Source organism: Passer montanus, unplaced genomic scaffold (genome assembly GCF_014805655.1).
Source record: "Passer montanus isolate IOZ18808 unplaced genomic scaffold, ASM1480565v1 scaffold45, whole genome shotgun sequence".
NCBI lineage: Eukaryota > Metazoa > Chordata > Aves > Passeriformes > Passeridae > Passer > Passer montanus.
The window spans coordinates 5,363,297-5,382,366 of record NW_024369373.1 but is presented as its reverse complement, the minus strand read 5'-3'; the positions used below and the strand labels follow the sequence as shown (position 1 = coordinate 5,382,366).

The following is a 19,070-nucleotide window of genomic DNA, read 5'->3' as shown; positions in this document are numbered from 1 at the left end:
AGATCTGGGGCTGCCAGGCTGAGCCCCGACAAACCTTCCTACCCCTCACAGTGCAATGACACTCAGCTGGGCAAGGGTTTCAGCCTGAGCCACCTATTCCCCCTCCTGCCAGAAAAGTAGTCTTGATCCCATGCTGATGATGCCCACACTGCTCTGGATGGTGTTGGTCAAGAGCCATAAGGAAACAATTATGGCTCAGTACTCCAGCAGCCGGCTGGAATTTCTCTCCATAAACCCAGTCCCTCAGTGTGGAAAGAGGCTGCTCAGCAGCAATGAGCTCGGCAGGAGTGAGGCGGAGCCCACCCTGATAACGACCCAGGGGTCCATCAACAGGTACCCCCCAACACCCCGTGACACCAGCTGGCTCGAGAAGTCACTGCTCACACATCCTCCAGGGCTGGCTGTTAAAATTAACCTGCCGTGACTGGGTCTGGAAAGCCCTTCCCCGGGAATGACAGGAATGTCTTTATCCTGGCCAAAGCAGCGCTGGTATGGGGCTGCTTGGGGAACCCACTGCCAGAGACAGTCTTCCCTGTAAACAGGCCAGAAGCCATAAAAACTCCACAAATTCCTCCAGATCCCATTTTCCTGGGATCAAGCGAGGGCCTGAAACATGCAGGGGATGCAACGGTGTCCCCCCCAAACTGCAGCAGCCTGGCACATGCTGGGGTCCTTCAGTGCCACAGGACAGGATGAAGGCAACACCGGCGGCTGCTCAGGGCCAGGAAAATGCCTGTCACTGTGCTGTGGTTTCGTGACCGTGGCCTGGAAGAATTTCAGTGGTGTTTTTTTCCTGCTGGGAAGAAGAGCAGGCGGAGAAGTTCTGCTTGCTGGCAAGCCAACGTGGCAGGGCTGGGCCAGCCCAGGGCACAGGGTCAAGCAAGACGCTCCATGCCATCCCCTGCCCTTGCTGTGTTTTTGGCTGCACTTGGAACAAATTATGATGGGAAGCCCAGCAACAAGGAATGGGCTGTTCTGCATTGCTTGTTTATTTTATCACGGGGAGCTTAATGAAGAAACAAGGAATGGAGTCTGGGGTTAGGTCCACTGCTCCCCATGTCCCCTAGTGCTGGCTGGGAGTTGAAGCTGTGCAGTTTTCCCTGCCAAGAGCCGGGGACTCGGAGAGGATGTGTGAATGCAGGGAGGGGGCCAAGTGTCGGGCACAGAAGTGTCTCCCCAAGTGAGATGCCACCTCCAGCAGGGCCTCGGAACCAGAGGGTGGAAGTCAGGGTGGTGGGAGGTGGCTGGCGGCCCCGTGTGCTTGTTTTCCAGGGCGGAAGGCCAGGGCTTGCTCCCGTCTTCCCTTCCCCTCCTCCGGTGCTGCTGGCAGCAGGCTGGGCGCTCAGCTGACAGTCACGGGAAAGGCATTAGCAAAGCAAAGGGGAGTTCCCTCGCCCCATTGCAAGAGAAGACGAGGTGCTTTACCTCGGCCCTCTCCTTGGGCAACCCTTCCCCATGTCCCCCCAGCACCCACAGGAAAAGCTGGGCACAGCCTGAGGGTCCCCCCTCATCCACACACACAGAGGGGACAGCCCTGTGTTGAGTGCTTGCCCATCTCCATTAAACCCACCAAATCCTCTGGTGGCCAGCAACCGGTGTGCCTGTTCCCTGGTCTGTGTCCCTGGTCCCTGCCCCAGCAACTCTGCACACCCACGGGGCCAGGGGTGCTCAGAGGACCACGCGCCGGTCCAGCTGCTCTGCCCGCCCGGCTCGCTGGTGTCGTGCTTCCAGGTGCTTGTTTTGGACCTTCTCAAAGTGCTGCAGCAGCTCCGTGTAGTCGATGTTGGAGGCTGCTGTTCTCTTCAAGCTGGTGCTGGGCTTGGTGCTGTCCCTGCAGGGTGGGAAGAGATGCTGTGAGCATCCAGCACTGGCAGTACCAAAACCTTGTCCTGAAGAAGCTGAGCTCAGCAAATCCTAGTCATGCTGGTGCCTCATAAAATACCCCCAAAGACATATTTTCTTCCTTTAAGGGTGTGAGATAGAGCCCAAGAGGTCCTGGGACAAGGAGGGGACAAGGGACATCTGCATCTTGGCCCCACATGGGAGGTTTAACTCCTCTGACACATACTCCTCTCTATCCCAAGCCATTGCAGTCAAAAGCAGTGAGATAAGGATGTCAGGGCCATATGCCTCAGCTTCCACGTCTGCTTCTTTGAGTGAGCAAAAAACATCCAGTGGCAGCAGTGACACTCCTCAGGGATGAGCACCCATGGCTGGAGCCTCCAAATGCAGGCTCCCTAGGGTTCCAGCCATGGATACTCATCCCTGTGCTGTCCCTATGCAAGGAAGGAGCAGACACCAGCCACAGGATGCCCATGGGAAGATGGCAGGCAGCTCTGGTGGCCCTGGTATGTCCCTGGGGAGGGGGCAGCTGGGACTGGCCGGTTATGAAAGCCGGCTTCGGTGTTTGAAGGAATGTAGGTCAGAGTTAATCAGATGCTCAGGCTGTCTGACAGCTCGAAAAACCCCCACTGCCAGGGTTAGTGGGGGGAAAAAAGGAGGGGGAAGCACAAGCAGCCCCCTCTCCGCCCCCCCAATTAAATATCAGTGCTGGTTTGTGGGTAGGAGCTCAGTGCCGGAGGCCATGAGGGATAAAAGCCATCCCAGGGAAGCAGTTAAAAGCCAAGGAGCGACAACAGCAGCAGGGGGTTAATTCAGAAACCTGCCCATCTTGGGAGCTCTTTTTGTTCCCAGGACTGCGCCAAGGCACAGCCAGCTTTATCATCGAGCCCCTCCACTACTCATTAGCCAAGGGTTGGAAAGCAAATCCCACTGGCAGCACCCCTGGGCAGGGAGCACGAGGATCTCAGCTGGTCCCCAGGGAGATGCCGCCGTTGCACATCTCACGGATCCCCAATGGCCAGGAGTGGGAATGGAGCAGCCATCCGGAGGCATTAGCAGGGTGCCAGGATCCTTTTGGGTGCTGTGAAGGCTGTCCAGGCTGCAGGGGGGATGCTTTGGGAGCCCCCCCCCAGCTGCTGTAGTCTTTCTCCATAAACCTCCTTCCCAGCTCTGCTCGTTTCCATAGCGACCCCACAAGTGAAATTTTCCATCCCGGATGCCAAATGCCTGTGGATGAGGCACAGCCCTCCCAGGGTTACCAAATATAGACACAAAAAACCCCCCTGGCCAACACTCCCGGCCATGGGGACAAGGAGCAGCCACGGCCGCAGCGGAGCTGGGGGGTGGAAGGCAGAGCATGGGGCTGAGCCCGGGATCGGGGCTGAGCCTGGAATGGCAGGGATGCTCAGCTGTGGGGAACAGCTGATCCAGCCCTGATGCTGATGCTGGTCCATCCCCCCAGCACTTACGTGGTCTGCATGAGCTCTGGGTTGGGCACGCACTGGAGGCGATGGGAGAGGAGCTGGAAGGCGCTGCTCTGGGGCAGCAGCATCAGCAGGCCATAGAGAGCCTTGATCAGGTAGGGGTTGTTCTTCACATCCAGCAGCTGCAGGCGGAGATCTGGAAGAGGACAGAAGAGGATGGGAAGGCAGGGAAAATGCATTTCATTTCCAGCTGCAATAGCAGGTTCCTCCCACCGCCTCTGCCAGCCACCCCAAGGGGCACTTGATGGCACCCCTCTCCCCTTTCATTAACCCACCCATCTTGGTGTCCCATGGTGCCCCAAAGTCCCTCTTCTTGACACAGCCCCCTGGGGGCAACTGGCTCCCCAGTCTGCCACTCCTGATACCACTCACCCCTGAGGCTGTCCATGCTGTCTGCCTGAGAACACACATGCAACACGGGACCGCTCCTCAGCTTCTTCAGATTTAGCAGAAATACCCACCCTGGAGCATCACATCCAGAGGGCTGGGTGACACCCTCCTGAGGACTCTCTGGAGCAGAAGGAATCCCCTCCGCTTGGTTCTGAGGGTTACATGTGGTGGGCCTCAGTTCTGCTCAGTAGAGGCAAAACCACCCTCTGGCTCCATCCCTTGCTGTGCTCATGGAGCCCTAAGCTGCCCAGCTGAAGGGGCAGCCCAAGAGACGGGGCAAGGTCTGGTCTCAGCATCTCACCTCCTGGTTGTCACCTGTACTGCTGGTGTTCCCAGTGAAGGGAGCCATCACCAGGGATGTCACTTTATAGGGGACATGTCTATCCCCTACCCTGAGATGTGTGGACTAAGGTGAGTGGGCTGGGGAACCACCAATGAATAATTCTGGGGCATGCAAAACCACCACAGACACGTGGGTGCCTCACACACTGGGACAGTCATCCGGGGGATATGGGACAGGGTCTACAGGAATGAGCACCTCTACTGCCCAGCTGCTCTAAACCTCTTCCCTTAAATATTCCCTAATATCATCCTGGACTTATATAGGTGCTCCACAAAGTCCTTTCCAGGACATTTCCCAACAACCTCAGTGCCCTGCTACACCTTCAATGAGAAGCCCAGGGGCAGCAAATTGACATAATGAGAAACCCTCCCACAGCCACAGGTCACCCCGCCACATCCCCTGCCACCATCCTGGCACCCAGTGTCACACCCCTGAGCCCCTGGCCAGGCACTGCTGCATTACCCAGTGGGGGACACACACTGCTGGATGCTGGAAAAAACATCAGCAGTTTTTTAGAGCTGAACTCTTCATTTCTATAAAAATGAGGCCCTTTTCTTGCAAAGGGCCTCAGCAGCACCCACAATGCCATCCTGTGCATCCGAGGGTGGCACAGAGCATTCCCCCACCTGACGCCCTTCTCGTGCATCCCTGGAGATGCTCAGTGTGATCCAGGCCCCCTCCATCCCTTCTCCCATCCCTTTTGTTGGATGCCAGTGCTGCTCGCTCCCTTAACCTATATCTGGGGGGCACTGCTGCCCCCCCGTGCTGCCAGCGTGCCCTTTTCCCGGCGGGCAGCTCCAGTGCTGGGCAAACCTCCCGGCAAGAAGTCTCATAACTTCTGCTCTATTTCCTCGTGCGGCGGCTGCCGCCTGCGATGGAGGCGCGGGGAGGGGGAGCACGGCATGCTGCCCCTTCCCCACGCGGGGTCTCCTCCTTACACGTGAATATGGGGCACTCGATGAGCTGCACCAGCTTGTCCACCTCAGTGAGGAAATCCACGGTGACCTCCAGGTCCCCGCTGCACGCGGCTGTTAAGGAGGTTACCTTGGAAAAAGGTGGCCAGGCAGCAGCAGATGGCTCACGAGGGCGATGCCTGGTGAGGACCACGGCTTTGCCAAAGGCTCCCTGCATCCACAGCTCCTGTGGGATGTGAGCAGGCAGGGAACAGGCAAGGCTTGCATGCAGGCAGGGCTGACAGGTCTGTAGGGTGGCCAAGGGATGATGGAGGGAGACAGATGAGCAGGCAGGTATAGGGGAAGAGGCAGGCTGCCCAAAAAGCTCAGAGCAGGCAGGATGAGCGTTCAGGGGAGGATGCTGCTTTTACCCCGACCCACAGGGATGGTGAGTTCTCCCAGAAGGAATGCCGGTGTGCACCGGGAAGGGAACTTGAGCGTGTTATTGAGCTTCTTCGTTTGGAAAACTACTCAGAGAGGCTTGGGGTTTGCTGGCACGTGAAAATAATCATTCTGCTGTAGACAGATGGTGAGCTCACCGGGGATTGTGCTGTGCACTGCCTGCTCCTCACCAGGCCAGGAGGCCAAAGCCTTCATCTTCCTGGGAGGAAGAGGATGTTGAGGAGCCTCCCCTCCTGGGCAGGGGAAGGTCAAGGCTCAGTCAGTGCACGCCTTCCTCTCTTTTCACCACAAAAAAAGGGATGACACCAGGGGAAGGGAGCTGGCACACACCCAGCACAGGCTGCCCTGCCCCGGTAATGATGGGCTGCAGGCAGGAGGCTGGGCTGGCCTGCAGGGTGACCTTGATTGCCACAGAGGGACTAAAGGCCTGGTCAGGCCCCACCCTGGCAGAAAATCCCCAAAGGATACAATTTCTGGATGAGGTCGTAGGCATGCTTATAGTTCTGGGTAAGGAAGCAGAGGGACACAGTTGTCACAGGGTTGTGACACCAGGACCGGTACAGGCAGCAGAAGAGGTTACGGCTTTCCTGGGGAAAAAGAGAACCATTGGGGTTTGGTCACCACTGGGAGCACACACATGGCACGGCCCCAGGAACCCAACACCAACCCACAAGTGCCACCAAAACACACAGGGATGTCCCTGGACCCACCAAGTCCACCTGGCACTGGCATGAGCCTCAGCCTGAGGAGATGGAGACCAGGTGGGCTTTGGGGTGACAGTATGATGAGGTGGCACTCAGGACTGCTGAGTCCACATCAGGATGAGGGGCAGGAGGATGATGCTGTCCCACCCAAGGGGACACCCCTGCGTCACTGGTTTTCAGCAGAAGGAGGAGGAGGAGCATAAATCTTCCTTCTCTCCTTCCTTGGATGTCACTGGTGTTGGCAGCAGCTGCTCAGCAAATCCTGTGGGCCTGTTCCTGGGAGGGACAGTTAAGGGACTGCAGGATTTTCCTCCTGCTGTCACCTGTCCCACAGCCCATGGAGGGGCAAATGGAAGGAGGCAGCAGCTGCCTGAGGGCTCAGTAAGCCCATTCCCATTCCAGGTAGAAAAGCAAGAATTGGGCAGAGTTGGGCACATCCTCCAAGCCCATCCTCAGTTCCTGAAGCGTGGATGAATAAATAGGCTGCCCCAGCTCCAAACCTGGGACCCACCAGGCAGGGACTGAGCAGCCAGACACACTCCCAGGTGGCTGCCAGGTCCCCAGCACCCCCATTATGTCTCTCCAGCTGCTAAGCCTGCTCCTGCTGCCCATACCGGGGTCTTCAGGTCCTTCAGTTGGTTTCTCAGCTGGAAGAGCTCGGAGGATGTCAGCAGGATGGTATTGAGGGTGTGGACCATGGTAGAGGCGAATTTGAGGTCCTCCTCCCTAAGCAGTATGTCTGCCATGGAGTGAAAGATGTTCTCTGCATTCAGAAGTAGACAAAGCTGCCTGTTTATCACAGAGGAGAGAAAGCAGGGGGAAAGGATGGTTAATGAGTACAATCAAGACTCTGATGTGAGCCCACTTCTCCAGAAAGGACCAGGGAGGAGATCCAGGTGCACCAGAGGTTGGGTGAGTATGGTGGTACCAGAAGGGAGATGCTGTGGGGCAATACCAAGCTCTGCATTTGGAGGATGCAGTTATTCACACCAGGACAAGAACAAAAATCATAGCTGGTTTAATGCCCCTGGTCATAATCGCTTTGGGACCTTGCTGGCACCCACTACTATGGCTCGTGCCACCCCAAGCCTTCCCATGACCTCCCTCAGGAGGTTTCAGTGTCACTTTCCAGCCTGACCAGTGTAGCGAGTGTGCAGCAGCACCACTGCAGATGGCATGTGATGGTCTAGTCAGACCAGTACCCCACTGACACTGGGGAACATCCCAGGGAGTGCAGCCAGCGGGACGAAGCAATTCCTCCCGGCATTGTGCAACCCGGCAGTCCTGGAGCCAGAGGCTGCTCTTTGAACTCCTCCATGCCCCAGCTGCCACGAGATCCGGTGCTGAGTGGCTCCGGAGATCGAGCTGGTGAAGCTGGAAGATGTTTCTGTTCCACTGGATATCCTGCCAGCAGTGCTTTCCCCAAAACAGTGTAACCAGCACTGCGGCCCACGCTGATCTGCCTGGCTGGGTCACAGCAGGAATGTCCTGCTTAACAAACCTTGAGGCATTCCCAAGATTTTCAACATTTTTTTAGTCCAGTAACAAAAAAATAAAACCATCTGATTTTTTTTCTCCCACATTTGTTTGGATTTGGGGATTTCCTGTTTTTCTCCAGGCTCTTGCCTTTCTGGGCAGTTTGTCTGAGGACACCTGAAATGCTGCCCAGTGCCAGCTCAGATCCCCAGTGTGGGGATTGGAGTGATACAGGGAAGCCCACCTAGCTCCCCAGCATCCCAGCTTCTCCTCAAACTGGGATGCTCCCTGGCTCACTACATTTCCCCATGGGCTGACAGGGAACCTTGGCAGCAAGGCATCCCCCACAGCAACTCTGCTTTTCCCCAGCTCCTACCAAACACAGTTCCCCACCACACAGTTTTAGCTGGATTCAGGTTTTCCCCTGGAGGCATCTCTGGGAGGATTAAAGAGGCAAAACAAGGATCAACTGCTTGGGCTGCTGGGTGGGAGGTGTTCACTAGCTACCTGGTTTGGCTTGGAGGTAGGAGGTACACCTGAACGTCCCCTGCCTGGAAGTCATGTTTTCACCTCCTGGGGTGAGGAGGAGGAAGGATATGAATTTCCAGCCCCTGTTCCTGTGAGGACAGACCAGAGGAAGACTATTTGGCTACAGTTAGACTCCAAAGACCATACCCTAAAGCCTGGTGGTTTAGGTAAACATGAGCAGAATGAAGAAACAGATCTTCCCTCCTCAACATGCGGAGGAAGAAACCCCTCATCTTCCTCCCAGCTCTTCGTCCTGCCAAATCATCCCTTCCCTCCTCACCCAGCCCTGGCTGCTCTCCACGGGCAGCTCCCGCATCCCGTGTGGCTGCTGCTGGACAATGAGATGCTCTGTGCGGGATTTTATGTAACCCAGCCCGGCGATCGCCCTGGACCCGCTAAAATGGAACGGGCTGTGATAAATAAGCTCATTTATCCCAATTATTCTTACGTAACCGGCTGCATTCATGGGGATGAAAACGCTTCCCTGATTTCTCGCCGCTTGGACACAGGCTGGCTGGAGGAGGGAGAGCGGTGGGAAAGTGAGGCATGGAGGGAGGAAAGGGGAAGGCAGAGGCTTTTAATCCAGCCTGATGGAGCCAAAAGCAAATCAATAGCTCAGCATTGCAGGCAGGATCCAGTCACTGCCAGCTGCAGCAAAGCAGAACCAAGCCCAGCCCAGGAGTGGCTCCATGCTACTCTTCTCCAGCAAGGGGGGATAACTGGATGCCCCAGCCCTGCCAAGCTTTCTCCAGCAGCCGTGCTGGGCACTTGAACCATGAAGTGGGATGGTGTAATGTGCCCAAAGAAGGGAGAGGTTCTCCAGGGACAAACACTGGGATAGTTTTAGTCTCAGCAGTGAAGTGGTTGGTGCACCAGTACAGCTGGGACTGGCTGCAATGCTCATGGCTAGTGGGGAGCTGGTGTTTTACACCTTCCAGGCAAGAAGACTATTGCAAGAGCTTAAACAAGAGAAACAGTGCCAGGGAGCACTGAGGGCAATTCAGTAACCTCCCCCATGACAAAAGGGATGCCTTTCAGGTTCCCCCTCCACCGGTCCTCCATGGAAAAGGAAGGCCCTTGCTTTCCATAAATAGGAGCTCTGCCATTTGGCTGGTGAATGCTGTGCTTGCAGTGAGCAGGGGGCTGAATGGGAGCTGCTTTCTAATTTCAGGCCTGGTTTTGATTAGTGGGGCAGGGTTGGTATTCTCCCCCCTCCTTTCAGTGGCACTGGGGAACTGGAAACTGTCGGGGTGTTAGAGAAGCAGCTGTGTGGAGACTGTCCTGCTTCAGAGCTGTGTCACCTCATGGGGATGCTGTCCTGCTTGGGCACCAGCCCCTCCAGCTGCCCCCAGGTTCTCTGGGATCCACCAGCAGAATGAGTTTGCCAGTGCACAGCATCCTCCTATGGCAGTGGCAGAGACCTCAAACTCCCCTCCGTGAAGCCCCTTGGTCGGCATATCCCAAAAGCAATCCCCAAAGGAGGGGACAGCTGGCTGGTCCTGCAGCTGCTGGCCTCTGTGACAGCAGCCAGCAGCTGAGCCCAACTGCCAGCACCAGGCGGCTGTTGGTGGGGTGGGAGCCTCCCCAGGAGCCCATTCCCTGGGAGGCTTTGATGGCATGAGGGGAACGCCAGGCTGGCTGGGAGGAGGCAGGGAAAGGGGCTGAACAGAGGACAGGTGGCTTCAATTGAGATGCTGGTGGAGTGGCTGTGGAAGGGAACAGGGCAGAGGGGATGGAAAGTGGGAGCCATACCCCTTATATGTACACACCATAAATATATCCTGGATATATACATCCCATAAATATGTGTATATATATATGCATACACACACCCCTTAAATATATATATCTCCCCATACACACATGATGTGATGACAAAAGGAACTGGCTAATCCCCCTGGAAGCATCATTCCAGGAAGATGTCTCTCCCTGGAGTTTTCCCTGCATCCCTATGGGTGGTGTGCATCCCCTTGCCCATGGGGACCCAAGGATCTCCTGGCATGGAAGAAGAGGGCAAGAAGTGTCCCCAGGGAGGCAGGAGCTGCAGAGCATCATGGCACTCATTGTTTATGTTACGCAGCTGGCAGTGCAGGCACATGGTGATAATGAAATGAGGTATCCAGGCCATTAAAATTTAACTCCTTAAATTAAAAGGGTTATTCAAGCCTTTCCTATGGAGCCAAGGAATGTGGCTGCAGGCAGATGGGAGGCAGCATCCACCTGATGCCTCAGGGACACCTCGAGCCACCGTGGGGCTCCCAAGGGACCCAGCAGGTCACCTCCAGCCCCTCTGCAGTCACAGGACCTGGCCTGTCCCCTTGCCTAAAGGACTCCTTGACAACATGAGGCTGGCCAAGGGAAGAGCCACAGAGGTCACCACAAGCTTTGCGTGCCCATGCCACCCTAGGGTCCCCCTGTGTCTCTGATGTAGCAGCCACCAAACTGCCAGCACAGCAATGTCAATCACAATGAATTCTCATCACACAAATGGTCGGTGCGGTGGGATGAGGTATGGGAACATGCAGAACAGGGATCGTGCAGGGGCAGGGAGCTGCTGCAGGGCAGCGTGCTGGAGCCCAGAGGATGTTGGCAAGATGGGGTGGCTTTAGAGCCACATCTCCAATTAAGGACAAGCCCCGGCGTCCCTCCCAGCCCTCTTGCTTTGACAACTTGATGCCTGGAAACCGGCTAATCTAAACATCATCATTTCAGGGAGCTGTCAGAGTTCCCATCCTGCTCGCTCGTCCCTTTAACCACTTCAGCCCCGTCCCCTGCCCTGAGCCATCATGCAGGAACAGGGTGGCAGAGGCTCAGGCCAGACCAATGCCTGCTTGAAGAAGGTGAACCTTTGTTTTTCCCTAAAATCTAAAAAAAGTAAGATGAGATCCAGTTTCACTGCAGAACTGTCTCCTCCTCTGGGATCTGTGGGGTGCCTGGGGGGAAACACTGGTCCTGTCCTGTTGCCTGGCCATGCTGAGCACCATCCCGCTGTGTTCAATTAAGCAGGTGCTTCTTCATTAAGCACCAGTGATTTGCTTTATTAGCTCTGGGCTAATAGACACGGGGCCCCAGCAGGGAGAGGATCATGTCTCGTCCCACTTCCAGCAACTGGGACAGAGCCTGAGCTGTGGAAGGAGCTGGCTGAGGCCCTGGAGTGATACTCTGAGGGGTTCTGCTCCACTTTTCCACTCATGGGTCTTCCGCAGCTGTGAGGAAGGCAGAGCCCCTCCATACTTCCTCCCAACTCTCCTCTTCCTCTGCTCCCTTCCTCTCTCCTCCCAAAGGCTACCCCCCACCCTTCCTGCACACCCCAAGCTCCCCAACAGATGCCCTGGCTTAACCCACCCAACCAGGAAATCCACAGCCTCTGCGATACCCACTGCCCCTCCCTATCCCTCTGAAATTCTCCTGCTGGCAAAAGCAACATTCCCAGCCTGGCCCAGCAGCTGGGATCCTTTAGGAATTTGCAGAGAAAGCATAGATAAAATTAGGATGTGAAGGGGAGAAGGCGAAGAGAGCTAGTGGGGAAGGCAGCAGGATGTCATTGTCCCATCCTTTCCCTCCATATCAGCAGTGAAAATCCTAGTCCTCCATTTTAATCCCCCCTTTCCTGAATCCAGGCTCCAGAGCTGCTCCTCTGGGCAAGGGAAACCATAGCAACCCCAGCAGCTCCTGCTTTACAAAATTCATAGCATTTTATGTAAGGGATTTTGAAGTGTTTGTGAGGTTTAGGAGCAGGGGAGCTCCTTCTGTCCAGGGGGCAGGTCTGGGGAGGAGAAGGACCCTCATCAGCTTTGCTTTCCTGGAATGGTTATCAAGCTCCCCAGGGAAACTCGGCGAAAGCTGCAGACCAGAGATGTGCATATCCTGGGAGGAGATGTGTGGATCTGGGAAGGAGATGTGTGGATTCTGGGAGGGGATGTGTGGATCTCAGAAAGCCTGAGGACACAAGCCCTGTGATGCCTTCGCTTGAAAAGGGAAAGGTGCAGAGTGTTTCACTGCAAACAAGAAAAGCCTCCCACGGAGCGTCTGCTTGGCAGCAGCCATCAGAGTGACAACTGCTGAGGGAGCCACAGTGCCAGCTCAGCGCTGGGCCACGCTGCCTCAGCGTAAGGCACTCCCCAGGGATCCCTGGGGATCCCCACAGCAACCAAACAGATGCCTGAGAGGAACAGCACAAGTGTAGGTTAGTATTTCAGGCCAGCTTCAACTGGTCTTGATCCTGCAGAGCCTCAGCCCGTGGGTTCTGCTCCTCCTGATGCTCCCCCTGGACATCAGGTTCCTGTCCTGGCTGGCAGGATGGCTGCCCTGCTGCACACTAAAGCTGATAGTCCAGCCTGAAGCTGGGCACATCCACCTTGATGAAGGTGGATGTGATGCCTCAGCCTTATTCCCACCTTGGACATGGCTGGAGAACAGTGTCCTTCAATAAGATCACCTTGAATTCTCCCAGCAGATATCCAACACATCTGGACATTTTTATGATCAGTAAGATACCTGCAGCTCTGTACCAAACAGGAGAGGGAAACAGGGCTGTAGCAAGGAGAAGGAAAGAGTAATATCCTTTGGAATGGGCCAGAAGCTAAAGACAACTAAATTTGGAAACCTGATAGTCCACTCAGCCCAAGGTATGGCCCAACTTTTAGCATAACACAGATGAATGTGACAGCTCCTCCAAGGTGCAGCCCACTAGACAGACAACCAGCACCAGTCTCCAGCTGCTCAAGCTGGTGTGTGCCAGGACTTTCCTTGAGGAAACTTTATAGTGACTTATGGATAAAGCTATCCTGCCCATAGAATTCTGGAATGGTTTGGCTTGGAAGGGACCTTAAAACCTATCTCATTTCAACCCCCCTGCCATGGGAAGGGACACCTTCCACTAGACCAGATTGCTCCAAGCCCCATCCAAACTGGCCTTGAGCACCTGCACTGATGAGTCACTGATGACCTGCAAAGCTTACAAAATCCTGCAGAGGAACATCTGAGCATCTACAAAAGGCTCACTTGAAAAACAGGCAAACCTTCCCTTCCAAACTCTCCAGGAAAGCAAAAAATTACCTGCCCAAAGCACTTATTTTCCAACTTTTAAACTTGCCAGTGACTTGATGGCAAAATGGATGGCAAATGCAAGTCTTGCCCTGGGCTCTTGGTGCTTCAAGCCCCAGGCAGGAGGCACCAGCAGCAGCACTAGAGCACGTGCCTGGCTCCAGCCACCACCACAGCTGAGAACTCACATTCACGTGAGCCCTCCAGAACCTCTTCCCAGAGGGGCACTTACAATGGGCACTGATGTTTTCAGGCAAGCTCTGTTGGAAGGGGAGGAAGGGTAGGGGCTGGCTTGGGAGTGGGGGAGAACTGTAGAGCAGCAGCAACAGCAGATCCTTCCTTCGAGACGTCCGCTTCCCTTTCAGGCTGACAGCTGTGGCCTAATTTTCAAGAAAACTGACAAGCGCCTTATTTCTCCCCCTATAATTTCTCATCACTGCAAATAAAATAGGTTAAAGGAGCGGGTGCAAAGCTGTGGCAACAGGAGCTGGGAGAGACTGATCCTGTTCAGGGCATGTACAGTTTGTACAGAGATGGGAGCTGTGGTCCCTGCTCACCTTTCCCCATTACTTTGCTTTAAGGTGAAGAAATAAAAGTGCTTTTGTTCCTAAAAGCATGGCCACGGAGCAGGTCGCTGTCCTAGAGATGGATGAGCCTTTGGATCCCCATGTAGGGAAGGCAACTCTGAGGGAAAATGGTCCTGCTGGCTATCTCTAGACCTCTGAAAGCAGAGGGATGGACTATGGCAGGAATACACTCTGTGTTTGAAAGTGAAGCTTTCCAGAAGGAAGGAAAAGAGGGACTGGGAAGAAGTGGCAGTGTCCCATGGCTCAGGGATAAGCGTACCCTGGGGTGGGAGGTGAAGTTGCCTTGTCTCTTCTGCCAACAAGTCAAGCACATCCTGGAGCTCAGGGAAGGAGGTGCCCATAACTCAGTGAGCCCTGCTGCACTTCCTACTCAAGTGTCAGCTGAAAAATACCCCATTGATGCCAGGGTTTAGACACCCCAGATGCTATTTCAGCTTTAGTGCCAGGCTTGCCTCCACACCCGCTGCCTCTCAGCATTGCATTGGATCACAAAGCCTGCCCTGCCTTCTGAGCCAGGATCCCTGGAGGGATCCCAAGGAGGGATGCAGCCTGAGGAGCCTTGTTCCCTTAAACCCTTCAAGGCCCATAGATGCATCAGAGGAGAGCAGATGGATGCTCCCTGCCTTGCCAGGACCCAAGAGAGTACCCAGTGCTTTGAGGGGACCAGCTCCAGGTGCAGCTAAACACAAGGAGCAGCTCATGCACGAAGGGAAGGAGCACTGAATGGCAGGAACCAAAGTGGCTTTTGCACAGCTCTATGCTTTCAGTGGGGAGTTAAAGATGTCCCATCCAGAGATATCTTATCTGAGGACATCCCATCCTGGGAGCAGAGTGCCCAGCTGGACCCACTGGCTGAGGTGAGCTCTTCTCAGTTATTAACTGAGCATGCCCTGTGCCTGGGGGATAACTGAGCAAGATCCCCTGGAAGAGAGGTGGGGGGAAAAACACTGTTACTCAGCCTGATTTCCTGTCCCGGCTCTTCCCTCCACAAAGATGAATAAACTGAGTTTAATAAACAGCTGTAGAGCCAGAAAAGGAAGCATCATCAGAAGACCCGAGCCCAACCAACAGGATCAGACAGGTTAAGCTGCTTCCCCATGATGAGGGTCATCACCCCATCAGCCAGGCAAAGAAAATTTGGGAGACACTTTGGACGCTGTTTGTGCTGAATCCCTGCTCAGCAGAACATGACAGCCAGCAAGCAGGGAGGCTGTGGGCTCCTCTCCCCACTGTCCAGTTCCCCTCCTCCCAGCTCCGTCCTTCCACAGACTGCTTTTCTACAGCATTCCTGCTGTGATCCTAGGGAAAGTGCTGGGAGGAAGCAGATTTCCCTACCTGGGGACCTGCCCTTTGAAGGAACTTGGCCATTTTGTGAGGGTTTTCCTCTCGTATGCACATTTCCCCTTCCTCCCCTCCACCCTCTCACTGACCCAAATTAGTCCCAGCCCACGCCGGCACTGCTGCTCACATGTGGTTCCCATTTTTCTACAGGAAAACCCATCAAATCCTTCCAGGCAACTCCAAGTACGGCTGCTCCTGGAGCAGCTTTGGTGGGTTAGCACAGCAAACTCATTTCCAGGACCTAGTGCACCCCAGCTCATCCAGCCCCTGCAGCTCAGTGGAGGCATCTCCTGTCCTTCCCTGGGGGTACAGCCCCAGGAGGGAGAGGCCAGGGCTGGCCCAGCTCCTGCTCTCCCAGCAGGGATAATCCTTTGACAGAGCAACCAGGCTCCTCCCTTGTGAAGGTCATGCTGTTGGTGACTGCTGGGGCATTGTGACTCCAGAGCCAACCTCTACTCTGGTGGAAACTGGGTTTTCCCCCCTCTGGCTCCTGCTTCATGAGGCTGGGAGGGTATCAGAGAGTCCAGAATGATGTCCCAGAGACTCACTGATTTAAAACCTCAATAAGCACATGCTCCTGTGGGCTTGCGGAGCTCATTGTGCGATGTAAAAAAGACAATTTGAGAGCTGAGGGCTTTTGGAGACACAGTGGGGTTGCTGGCTTCCTTCCAAAATCCCACAGGAGCCTGGGGAGAGCCCGGAGGGCATTCACAGTGCCAGCCTGGAGCAGAGGGAGAGTGCAGGAATGCAGAGCCTGTTTGCCACCACATCGCTGTAGCACTGTTCTGGATCTCCAGGCATGGGTTTTACATGGCAAACTGAGGAGAGAAGGTTTTGGGCAGCAGGGAGAATTAAAAGGAGGCACAGAGGAATGGGCTGGAGATGAGCGAGAAGTCCACTGACCTCTGCAGAACTGGGCATGTTTACCACCCTGCTCCATCACCCTGTGCCTGGCCAGGGTGAGAGGGAGTCCCTCTTTTCGCTTTGCAAATGGACAAAAAAACCCACCAACTAGAAAGCTTTCTCCTGTTCCTCCTCTCGGTGAGGCACGAGGAGGGGGATGGCGAGTGCACAGTTCATTAGAGCCCGAGGGCAGGCGGCCAGCGAGCATCCTGGCAGGCAGAGCAGTGGATTTTCGCAGGCTCGCTGCCTCCCAACACAGAAGCTTCCCTTGTAGCACTCACAGCTGTTTGGATTTTACCCGAGTTCATATCACAGTTTATCAAAGAGGCTCCATTTTTTTCCCCTTCTTTTTTTTTTTTTTTTTTCACTTTGCTGAATACAAGCCAAATGGTTCCCGCAAAAACAAACGCAGGTTTTGTTCTGCATTGCAGTGGCACGGAGGGTGGGAGAGAGGAAGAGGTGACACGTGTCCCCCCTCCAGCCCTGATTCACTTGTAGAGGGATTTTCAGGGCATGGGTTTGGCAATGGGAGCAGGAGGGGGCACAATGGCATCCAGAGGAAGGAGGAGGAATGGGTCCTACATCCCAGCACTGGGTGCCTCCCAGATCATCAGGAGGTACTGGGGTGTTTGGTCAAGGAAAATGTGTGTCCAGAGGAGCTCAAGAGCATCCAGGCCTGAGAGAAGAGGAGGGTTTTGGTTAGCCCCAGCTCCTGAGCCTCTTCCAGTGAGGGGCTGGGAAGTGAGGACAGCACAGCAGGAGGAAAGGACAAGGCTAGGGATGAGGTAGGAGCCAGGATGGGGCTGGGGGGACACTGGCTCATTGCATTATAGAGGCATCCTGTAGTTGTGGCACCCCCTTATTAGCAAAACAAACACCCACTGGCTCTGTACAGGATCCCCAGTGCACCCCTTGCTATCCAAACCTGCAGCTAAACCCCCACCCTACTCCCTCCTCACAGCCCTGCTCACTGGGATGCTGGCAGGCAGCCCTTCCCTTCCCACTCTCCCAGACAGAGCACGGCCCTGGGAATGCCAGGCAGGCCAGTCCAAGGCGATTTAACACGCACCTCACTGCGGGCCTGCCAAGAGCATCGGAGGGATGTCTGTGCTCCTCCAGCCCTCTGCTCCCCTCCTCTCTGATTCCTCATTCTGCTTAGCAAGTTCAAACTCACTTTGTATCTTTTTCACTACTTTTTGTGGAGACACTGGTGGTGTACAGTTGGCCTCAGCCTCTCAGAGGCAGAAGAGCCCTGTCATGCCCAAAAAGAGGGACTGGCCACTCCAGCCCCAAGGGTGTTATGTACAGCCCTTCATGCACCCAGTGTGACCTGCCAGTCTTTGTCCTCAGCTCTGCCCTTGTTATCCAGCTCTCCACTGGCCTCATCCCAGCAGGGCTTTGAGATCTCAAGAGCAGTCAGAATTTCCAGCCAGGTGAACTTTTCCCGTCTGCTGGAAGTATAAATCTGTGGCCCCATCACGAGACTTGGGATTTTCCAGCTCTGCAGCTAATGCCATAAATTGGCTGAACAATCTTATATGCTCCAGTCTGTCTTCCAGAGGGGATGCAGAGCCAGCCAGCCCTCCTGGCCAGTCCCCACAGGGTTCAAGCATACCTCCAAAGGCCAAGGACCATCCCCAGGCAAATGGGCAAGTTTCACCAGGTGCATCACATGCCAGGTGGTTGAAAAGTCATGCCAGGGCCTCTTCCAAGCAGCTTAACCTCAGAAAACACCCTGTGAGAAAGTGCCAGGCAGTGGGGAGGTTTGTTTAACAGCTCTATAAAACAAGCTGAGACAACCCCTGCGTGCAGGCTGTGCCTGGGGAGCAAATGCTGACTCAGGCATCCTCTCTGCCCCAGGGTGCCACTGCTCTGCAAGAAAATGGCCTTCAAAATTAAGCCCTGTGCTTCAAAGCATCCACACACGACATGCATAGGGATGTCTCCAGCCACTCAAGCACATCCCATACCCCAGAGGGCTCATTTGCTGTGGCAAGGTACATCAGCCATGAATGTCTGAGCTGTTCCATCTCAGAGAGCAGCAAAAAGCTGGCTGCTTTGGTGCTAAGCTTGACTTAGCCAGTTGAACCAGCTCCTGGAGCTCAGACTGACCCTGGGGACAGCACAGGAACTGCACAACCAGCCCTGGGGGCTGGTTGAGGGGAGAAGCCAGCTCCTTGCAAGGACAGCCAGCCCTATCCTCACACTGTGCTCTGAGCAGCAACACTGATGTCCCTGCAGCAGGGCTTAACCTCTCCCTTAATCCCCCCATCCCGCAGCGCTGGTACCAACCAAGAGGAATGAAATGCAGCCTGTAAATCTCAGTGTGAGCTGAAAAGCTCGGTGCTGCTCTGCTGCCTGCCTCCTGACTGGCCAAGCAGCTTTCCCTCCACAGGGCTCCTGCCTGGAGGACAGCCGTGCTGCTCCAAGGAGCCATGTGATGCTTTGGAAGCTCCTCCGCATTTTTCTGCTGCTCCAAGAGGTCAGCAGCTGAATGGGAATATTTGCTTCTTGCTTAAGGGCTCTGGTGAATCCAGGACAGCCACGTGCCAGCCAGGGCAATTAGCGAGGAGGGTGGAAGGCCTCAGATGTGCTTATCAAGGTGGGAGGTAACTGATGGTCCTGCCTCTGACAACACTTTAGGAGCAAACATGAGTGCAAACATGCCTGGCTTGAGAGGAGAAGGCAGCATTTGGTATTCTTAGTTTTGAAGGCAGACTAATTTTACTGGCTTCCAGCCTAAAAAAGGTCACAAGTGACAGTAAGAGAGAATGGACCCCCAAAGGAATGCTGTCAGCTGCAATGCACAAAACTGATGCCAAATGAAAAAAAAAAAATTGGAAGTGATCACGGGAGCAGGCTTCCCTTCCTCCTCCACAGGAGAGGGGTGGGACAGCATGAGACTCTATGGGACTTGTACCACTAGAATCTCCTCAGCAAATCCTTTGCCCAGACATTCATGAGGCATGTAAACAACTTTGAAGAGCCTTCTCCTGGATGTTGCTCTTCCTTTCTCACAGATCATAGATGACAGGGAGTTGAAAGGGACCTACAAGGATCATAAAGTCCAA

General features: G+C 54.9%; 1 protein-coding gene across 3 annotated transcripts in view; it reads right to left on the bottom strand.

Moving 5' to 3' along the window:
* Positions 1–970: 970 nt before the first annotated feature.
* Positions 971–19,070, bottom strand: part of VAC14 (VAC14 component of PIKFYVE complex) — a 59,419-nt gene continuing 41,319 nt past the window's right edge. The window contains exons 15-20 of one of the 3 annotated variants that reach the window (XR_005628908.1): positions 6,733–6,907; positions 5,883–6,001; positions 4,998–5,077; positions 3,312–3,462; positions 1,571–1,831; positions 972–1,346 (exon numbers count right to left, since the gene is read on the bottom strand). Coding sequence is in view for 1 of the 3 variants with exons in the window: in XM_039721368.1 (XP_039577302.1) it covers positions 1,669–1,831; positions 3,312–3,462; positions 4,998–5,077; positions 5,883–6,001; positions 6,733–6,907 (688 nt within the window). In the remaining 2 variants the exon portion in view is untranslated. Of the gene's footprint in view, positions 1,832–2,782; positions 3,070–3,311; positions 3,463–4,997; positions 5,078–5,882; positions 6,002–6,732; positions 6,908–19,070 lie in introns of all 3 variants that reach the window. The other 2 variants (XR_005628907.1, XM_039721368.1) reach the window with 2 other exon arrangements.